The sequence below is a fragment of the Vespa velutina genome, chromosome 2, assembly GCF_912470025.1.
Source record: "Vespa velutina chromosome 2, iVesVel2.1, whole genome shotgun sequence".
In the NCBI taxonomy this organism is placed as follows: Eukaryota; Metazoa; Arthropoda; class Insecta; order Hymenoptera; family Vespidae; genus Vespa; species Vespa velutina.
The window spans coordinates 1,900,910-1,910,909 of record NC_062189.1 but is presented as its reverse complement, the minus strand read 5'-3'; the positions used below and the strand labels follow the sequence as shown (position 1 = coordinate 1,910,909).

General features: G+C 28.7%; 1 protein-coding gene across 6 annotated transcripts in view; it reads right to left on the bottom strand.

Moving 5' to 3' along the window:
* LOC124957697 (A disintegrin and metalloproteinase with thrombospondin motifs 9-like) overlaps positions 1-10,000 on the bottom strand; it is a 110,369-nt gene that overhangs the window by 23,168 nt on the left and 77,201 nt on the right. For all 6 annotated transcript variants that reach the window (XM_047514871.1, XM_047514875.1, XM_047514874.1 and 3 more), the window contains 2 exons: positions 2,468-2,702; positions 630-837 (listed from right to left, as the gene is read on the bottom strand). In XM_047514871.1, the coding sequence (XP_047370827.1) occupies positions 630-837; positions 2,468-2,702 (443 nt within the window). The remainder of the gene's footprint in view (positions 1-629; positions 838-2,467; positions 2,703-10,000) is intronic.

The window sequence follows — 10,000 nt, the reverse complement described above, 5'->3', positions numbered from 1 at the left end:
TTTCTCTCTCTCGTTCTCTCTGTCTATCTATTTATCCATCTATCTGTCTATATAATAGACAGTAAGATAGGTAAATCAAAATATTTAGTATTTATCTTTCTCTCTTTTTCTTACACATAAAAGTTAGTGGACTATAATATTTTATCTCTCTTTCTTTCTCCCTCAATCTACCAATCCATCTATCTATCTATCTATCTATCTATCTATCTATCTATCTATCTATCTATTTATTTATAAATATGTATATGTAAGACCAATGTCGAATATTTCTCTCTCTCTCTCTCTCTCTCTTTCTCTTTCTCTTTCTCTCTCCCTCTTTATCTATCTATTTATCTCTCTGTCTAATACAAAGTAAGATAGATAAATCATAATATTTAATATTTACCTTTCTCTCTTTATCTAACATATAAAAGTTAGTAAACCATAGTGTCTCTCTCTCTCTCTCTCTCTTTATCTATTTATTTATCTGTCTACCTATCTCTCCTTCTCTTTCTCTTTCTCTCCCTCTCTCTCTCTCTCTCTCTCTCTCTCTCTCTCTCTTTCTCTTTCACGAATTGAATCTTTAAAACGAAAAAGAAAAAAAATGAGACAATAAAAGATAATCTTTTTGAATGTTATATAAATCTTACCGTACTCATTAATACCAAAATATAACTATCCAGATTGTCGGCATGATATTCGGTCATCTTCTTATCTGCCACTACCAGAATCTCAATGAAATATTCTCGTGGTAATGCACGTTGCGGTCTTCCTGCAACGAAAGGATCCAATTCCATTTCTGAGTCCTGTAGGTATGTATCCTTTGGATAATTTCGTCTGCGCTCGACGGAGTAATACCTAAGGCACGATAACAATTTATATATAAGTGATTGAGAGAGATGGATAGATACATAGATAGATAGATAGAAAGAGAACGAAAGAGAGAGAGAGAGAAAGAGAGAGAGAGAGAGAGAGAGAAAGGATTAGGTTGTTTGAGAGAAAAAAAAACAAGAGAAATAAAATAAAATAAAATAAAGTAAAATAAAATAAAATAAACGAGGAAAAAAAAGAAAAAAAAAGGAAAGAAATAAAAGAAACAGAATTCTACCTTCGGAATGCTAACCCTTCGTGTGCATGCATGCTTTATGATGCAAGATAGCGTGTTGCATGCTTGCCGCTTGCTATCTTGTATCGCCTCGCACTACACACACGCAAACATACATACATACATACATACATAAACACAAACATTCATACATACACAGATATACATACATATATATATATATATATATATATATATATACATAGTTATGCGTAACACAATTCTTCAGACCGTGAATGAAACGTAACGAGCTATCTATTTATCTAACTAACTATCTATCTATATATGTATATATGTATATATCTATATATGTATCTATATATGTTTCTATGTAATATATCTATGTATTTATCCAAAACTTTATACTGCGCGCGTTAATGCATATATTTTTTTTCTTTTTCTTTCTCATTTTCTTTCTCTCTTCTACAATCTTCATTTTCAATTTTATTACATTATAAGAAAGTAATTTTTTATCTTATAACTGTAATTATTGTAAAAGTAATTGCTTAATTTCTTTCATTTGTAAAAACAAATTATATAATGTAAAACAATAGCTGTAGTATAATTGTACATATATATATATATATATATATATATATATATATATATATATTCTTTTTTTTTTTAATCTTTTATGTTTCAATCGTATGGACAGATATAGAAATATATTTTAATGATATAATTTTATTAGAAAAAAAAAAAAAAATATATATATATATATATATATATATATATATATATATATGAAGTGTATTTATATTGTACAAAATACATATATATGTATATATATATATATATATATATATATATACTTATATTTATTATATTTTTTTCTCTCTCTCTCTTTATAAATAAAATAATAATAGTATTAATAATAATAATAATAATAATAATAATAATAATAATAAATATAAGTTAGATACATCAAATATGCAGTATAGTACATTTACATTATACTATATGTATATATAATATTGTATAGTATAAATAATATTGTATTATACTCTTTAATAATAATAATCTTTTTAAAATTGTATAAAATTCATGTACATTATAACACATAATATAATTAGTATATTATAATCGTTATATTAATTTATTATATTATAATTTATATTTGAGAAAAGGAAAAAAAGAAAATTAAATATATATATATATATATATATATATATATATATATATGTATATATATGTATATATAAATGTATATGAATAACGTCAATCTCAAAATGATATAAAATTTATAGAGAGATCTAGGATTTTATAACGACTGAGGAAATTGAATAAAAAAAGTAAAAAATAAAAAGAAATAAAAAAAGAAAAAATAATAATAATAATAATAATAATAATAATAATAAAAATAATAATAAAAAAATATGATACCGTCCGTCTCGAAGAGAATTACGATGCTCTCTGTGACCAACGAACTGCTTGTATTCCTCTTCCGCGTAATCTTCCTCTCTTTTCATCTTCCTATTACCATCGTAATCCTCTTCAAAATGATCCATCGACGTTTTCACCGTTAACGATCTACGTTCTCGCTTACGATCATCAACGTAAATCTTTTCCCCGGAACTGTCGTCCGTCAATAACACCGGTGTCTCATCTGTACCGTAATCTGTAAATGATAAATATAGATCATATAACAATAATAGAATGCGCGCACGTTAGTGTGTGTATGTGTGAACGTTCGAGAGGACTTCTATAGATCATCACGATCTATTTATCATTTATAAAGTGAAAGACATCGATCGCGGAATATTATCAGTTAATATAAATAACGATGCAATTCGATCGATGGATTGATCTATCGATCTGATCGATCCTTCTATGATCAACAATTTCTAACGAAATCATCTCAAACGTTAATCATCGATCATATAACGAATTTATTATAGATCACGATACCGGTGCGAGTTTTTTCATTAATCCTTTCACACACACACACACACACACACACGCGTGCACGTAACTTATGCACTTACGCACATACACGTATACGTATGCATCCACGCGTACACACACACACACACACACACGCACACACACATACTCCTATACAATTATTAACCTAAAAACATTATGAAATATTATGAAACAACATTTTATCGGCCACTCGACTCAAATCGATCGATCAATGATTAAATACTCGTTTGACATAATTGCAAGTTTAGAGTATAGTTGTTGATCGACGATTATAGAATGTTTTTCTGTTGTAGATATATATATATATATCTAAAAAAGAAGACAAAAAAAATTACGAAAAAATAAAGAGAAAAATAAAGAAAAAAAAAAAAAAAAAAATAAATAGATAAATAAATAAATAAAGAAGATTTATGTGTTAGTTCTAGACGCGTGATCTCGTATAAATCGACTCGTCGACTTGTCCGATCGATTAACACGCATCGTTTCTATTTCGGTCTATTATTAAAGGAGGAAACTGTTAAAGCTCTTTTCTCAATATATATATATATATATGTGTGTGTGTTTGTGTGTGTGTGTGTGTATGTATAGTTGCGTCCTTCGTTTTGTGCTTTTCGTTTCGAATTTTTTGATATGCGAACACGTACAGGGCTGCATTTATCGAAAATTGTATTAAGGCGCTTAACTGGGTCCTTGCTTTTCGTCTCTCTCTTTCTCTCTCTCTCTCTCTCTCTCTCTCTACGTTTTAAAACTATATTTCTCTCAAAAAATAATATATATATATATAATAAAAAAACGTAAATAATATAAATAATTGAAAAGTAATAAATAAATAAAAATAACTTTAATAAATGAAAAGTAATAAATAAATAAATAAATAAAAACAGTGTGGTATATTTTCTGGAAAAAGAAAAAGTAAAATAAATAAAATTAATATAAAATAAAATAAAATAAAGTAAAGTAAAATAAAATAAAATAAAATAAAATAAAATAAGTCTGAATTTGATTGAAAGAAATGAGACCATGAACCTGAGACGTATATAAAAGTATAAGTGAAATCGTTGTCCGAATTTTTTGTATGTCAGAGATAAAATGAAAAGAAAAAGAAAGAAAGATGAAGAAAAAAGAAAAAAAAAAAAAAGAAAAGAAAAAAATTAAATAATCGAGACTACGTAAAACAAATCATATTTAAAATATTTTTTTCTCTATATTTAAAAATATTATCTTCGAATTTCAACAAAATTGAACGCGTAACTAATGTTCGCGTAACTAATGTTCGCGTAAAAATTATTTTCGAGAAAAGCATAAAAAAATATTTTTCTTAGTCCCTCTCTCTCTCTCTCTCTCTCTCTCTCTCTCTCTCTCTTTACATCGATCTATAATTTTGTTAAATATTAAAATCTTGAAAAAATCGTTTTGATACAATGTTACATATATATTAAAAAATTGGAGAAAATTAAGCAACAACAAGAACAACAACATCAGCAACAACAATAATAAATAAATAAATAAATAAATAAATAAATACATAAATAAATAAATAATAATAAAAATTGGAATTTTCTTTTTTTTTTCGCGTAACATCGTAGTTTCTTTAATTAAAAGAGACGCTTATTCGTTAAAGATCTGACGATGTTATTACGATGCATTAGAACGGTGGTCCTTTAGAAATATAAATGCGGCCCTGAATGCACGCGAGATCGATCTTCCGCTCTCCTTCGGATAACTTGTCCGGCGATCCGCGACGATTGCGCAAAATACTTTCGTGAAATCGATTAACCCACATCATTCCGATCGATTCGACATATATGTATTATAATCAATGCTCGCGTGTTTCTACGTACATTGTATATACATACTTATGTATAACGTATCCATGTATGTACACGTACATACATATGTATTATGCGCATAGATAAGTTAGTAAGATTAAATGTGACAGAAGTGTCGAAGCATCTTCGTGATAGGGAATTAACGAGCCAAGGAAATTGATCTATCGATCGATTTTCTAGCTAAAAAAAAAAAAAAAAAAAAAAAAAAAAAAAAGGATTAAACCATACCATATCCTGATTTCATTTGTAATAATAACTTAGTCATTTGTTCAGTACCACGAATAAGAAATATTTCACAATGAATCACAACGAGGATTTATGACCAATGAAAAATCGAGATTTCTTGGAAAATTTTTTAATGGAAGATAAAGGAGGCCGAGGGGAGGAGGGGGATGGGGTTGGAGGGAGGGAGGGAGGGAGCGACGAAGGAGATCGATTGGACGATTAAGTCAATTATCCTTTCGATCTATGAAGAATTACGTTTCGTAGAATTGATAGATCGATAAGAGCGATGGAATTTTCATTGATAGCGAATTGTAATATAATTATCCTCTTGGATCGACGTTTGATCCAGGAAAAAGAAAAAAAAAAAAAAAAAAAAAAAAAAAAAAAAAAAAAAAGAAAAATAGAAAACAAAAGAAATCAATTTCATTCAAATGGAATTTGTTTTTAATGGCGATTGAAATGGATAATGGTTAAACCATTTTATCGTATTAATCTATGAAAAATAATTATTTCAAAGTGAATCAAGATTGAATCATTGTCGATGATGAGACGATATACCGGGGGAAAGGGCGGAGGGGCGAGCGGAGGAGGAGGGTGGGAGGGGAAGGGTAAAATAATTTGCCTCTCGATCGTAGATTCACGGAAATAATTGTTCTCATAGATCGGATAAACGTTGAAGAATTTGTTCGTTGTTATTGGATGACGAAATAAAATTCTTTCTCATTAATCGTTCAATATGATCGAAGAAAAATAATTGCAATTAAATTCGTACGATGGAATTTGTTATTGACGGTATATATAGATTAGGGGAAGGAGGAGGGGTAATTAGAGGAATAATATTAATATTTCATCTGTGAAAGATATATTTCAAATCGAACGATAGATCGCGACGATGGTAGAAAGTTTTTTTTTTCTTTTCTTTTTTTTTCTTTCTTTTTCTTTTTTTTTTTTATGTTTTCGACGATCGCAAGAGGTAAAATAATTTTTTTTGCTCTCGATCGATGGATCGATCGATCGATCGTTCCGTAAAATAAGAAAAAAGAAACATTAATCTGCATAAAACATCAGACAAAACATTTAAGTAAATCTGATTAGATAAAATAATTATATACTAATTATCAATTAATCGAATAAAAATAAATTTCATTTATTTACGATACATAAGCGGAGATTAATTTTTTAAGTATAGAATCATGGATCATTCGTTTTCATTAATATTCTTTAATTCGCTGTTTAATCGACTTTACGATCACTTTTTTATTATTTTTCTTTTTTTTTTATGTTTATTTTTTAATGCAATCGTTTAATAATCATGGATCATAAAACCATTCGATTCATTAAAATTAATAAATTTCATTTAATCCGTTGATCTAATTTAACGTTAAAATCACTTTTTTCCTTAAACTTGTGTTTTTTTTTTCTTTTCTTTAAATATAGCAACTTAATAATCATGGATCACGATCCATGAAAATTCAACTTCCGTTATCTAATTATTTTTTACGATCATATGTTTTTCATCCTCATCTTATTTTTAACATAGTTGCTCATATAAAAGTAATACATACATATAATTCTCTAATATAAGTAGTTATCCTTGTAGCGGAAAGGACTTTGACGTAAATCTCTTTTCTTTTTTCCTTTTCCCTTTTTTTTTCCTTTTTTTTTTTTTTTTTTTTTTTTATTGCAAATCCAACGTCAAGATCATATTCTCACCACGTTTTCCTTCAATGTCTCTTGCAAACTTTCCAACTTAACTTGAAACACAAGGACCGTGGTGGCATCCAGACTTTTGTCTAAACGTTTCGCCTTTCTCCTACCAATCATGACATTATTCACACGTTACAGCCATTATATATCTCTCTTATATGCATGCATATGCAGATATATTTATATATATATATATATATATATATAATACGTACATTGGTGTATATTGTATATATAATATATATATATACGACCATTGATAGGAGACAGTAACCACTTCGTTGAAGAACGTGGAGATAATAAATGATGCTTTTAACGTATGCATATATATATATATATGTGTATGTTGTGTGTGTGTGTGTGTGTGTACATTGTCTTAGAATATTTTTTCTTCTTTTTTTTTCTGACAAATTCACAGAGATTCTCACTCTTTCTCTCTTTCTATCTTTTTCTATCTTTCTACCTTCTCTCTCTCTCTCTCTCTCTCTCTCTCTCTCTACTTCTTTTATTGGTATATACGTATGTACGTGAGAAATTAAAAAAATTTATACCGTCCTCGAAGAATTCTTCTACTTGTTATTATTTTTTCTTTATTGTATGTATAAAGAAAAAGAAAAAAAAAAGAAAAAAAGAAAAGGAAAAATTAAAAAAGAAAATTTTTTTATCTTCTTCAAAACATTCTCATGCGTAAATGTATGTATGTATGTATGTATGTATGTATGTATGTATGTATGTATGTAAAATTTGTTTTAAATCGAAAATATGCAAGTCATTGTGCATTAAATGAAAAAAACTTTTGCTTATTTATTTTTTTTTTTTTTTTTTTTTTTTTTTTTTTTTAAAGATTTCTCGGATATATACACACATATATATATATATATATTTAAAACAAAATGTGCAGATCGAGTACATGTATGCATAAGAAAGAAAAGAAAGGAAAGAAAGAAAAAAAACAAAAAAAAAAACAAAAAAAAAGAAAAAAAAACAAAAAAAAAAAAAAGAGAGATATCTGTTTCAAAGAATTCTCAGATATTCCCTTTTTTATTCCTTTCCATTTTCTTTCCTCTCTTTTATCTTCTTTATTCATTTCTTTTTCTTTTTCTTTTCTTTTTTAAATCAAAAAAAATCCCTCGGGATTTACCTGTACGCGCGTGATAAAATCGATAAATTTAAATATACCCCATATGACGGATGCTTAAACTTTTCGAAATATAAATAAGTCAATAAATACGTTCGGGATTTAATGAAATAAATCTTACGGGGGGATAGGGGGGAGTAGGGGGATAGGGAGGGGGGTGACACGAAATGATTTCCTTTTATTATCCTTTCTATCGTGCTTTATGGATCTCTTCTATCCGGTAATATTCGGGATATTAGTCACACATAAAAAAAAAAGAAAAAAAAAAAAAGGAGACAGAACGAGAGAGAGTGAAATAGAAAGAAAGAGAGTGAGATAAAGAGAGAGAGAGAGAAAGAGAGAGAGAGAGAGAGAGATCACTATTGATGGTGTTCATGGAAACAAGAGAATAAATCGTAATGCTTAACTACTATAATAATAAAAAAAAAGATCTCTCTCCCCCTCTCCCTCACTCTCTCACTCCCTTTCTCTCTCTCTCTCTCTCTCTCTCTCTCTCTCTCTCTCTCTCTCTCTCTCTCTCTCTCTCTCTCTTTCTGTCTGTGTACCAAGAATCGTTGGGACTGAAGTTTAATTGATACGTAAAAGAGAGAGAGAGAGAGAGAGAGAGAGATAAAAAGAGATAGAGAGAGAGAGAAAGAGAGAGAAAGAGAGAGAGAGAATAAGACGGAATGAGAGAAAAAGACGTGCTCGTAAATCTTACGAGTTTACAAGAAAAACGGCGTTTTATGAATTATGGTTGGCCACGTTATGGAACGTAATTGGCCTTGACAGAAGTAAAAGAGTTTTTCGCAAGTCAGTTTAAACTGACTTCAACATGGCGTCGGACGTATGTTTACAACGAAGATCGTGAATTAAGATGGTTTATTTAATTCGACAGGAATGGACCCGAAAATTTCTGATGGGATGTTTCTTTTCTTTTTCTTTTTTTTCTTTTTGTTCTTCTTTCTTCTTCTTCTTCTTCTTTTCTTCTTAAATCAATTGATCCCATTCATTTTAGATCCATTCGAAGTCTGCAAATTGGCCATCGCCAAGTTTTTACAAGCAAGATTTGTTTTATTATTTTATTATTCGTAAAAAAAAGAAAAAAAAAAGAAAAAAAAAGAAAAGAGAAAATATATATATATATATTTTTTTTTTTTTTTTTTTTTAGTCCAAAAGAAGGTCTCGAATTAGAGTAACTGATTTTTCGCGACATTCGTAAAAAGGAATTTTTTGATTCACTTAAAAAGATCCTTTTTTTGGTCCACCCTGTATCTCTCTCTCTCTCTCTCTCGTTCTTCTTCTATTGTAGTCAAATTTTTTTTATTAACGAATCATGCAACATTCATAAATTACAAAGTGTGTCAAATAGTTGAAAAAGTGAATTTAAAAATTAATTATTTCTTGATTGAGACTCATTAAAAAGCCGTGTATTTGGGCCAAGTAATTTTACAAGGAAGGTTTTATAAGATTTTATTGTCCGTAATAAAGAAGAAGAAAATTTATTATATCCCTTAAGATCTTGGAAAGAATGATAATAGATTTTTAACATTCGCTTAAGAATTTTTGATCAACCTAACAGAGAGAGAATTTTGGCCCACCCTATATTTTTCTCCCTTTCCCATCCTCCCTCTCTCTCTCTCTCTCTTTCTCTCTTTTTCTATTGGAGAGTCTGATTTTTATTAATGGACCATGAAAAAAGCCATCGTAGATTTTATCGGCCGATAGAAATCTTTGATCCTGTCGAGAAGAGACGAATCCTTTCGTCATTTAATGGCACGTCATTTATTCTCCATATCGCTGACACATGCTATCTCTCTCTCTCTCTCTTTCTCTCACACACACACACACACATTCTTTCTGTCAGTCTCATTCTTTCCTTCTTCTTCTTTTTTTTTTTTTTCTTTTACTTTTTTTTCATCTGAACAATTTTAGTCGTCGACTACCTGTTAGTAGCCAAGTTACAGGTGTGCCTTTTAACTTTTCGCGATGATAAAAGAAGAATAAATCATCCTTTAGGCCTTCTCTTCTATTCTCTCTTTTCTTAAGAGGGATCAAAACAAAAAAAAAAAAATATATATATATATATATACATTGTGCATATAATATATA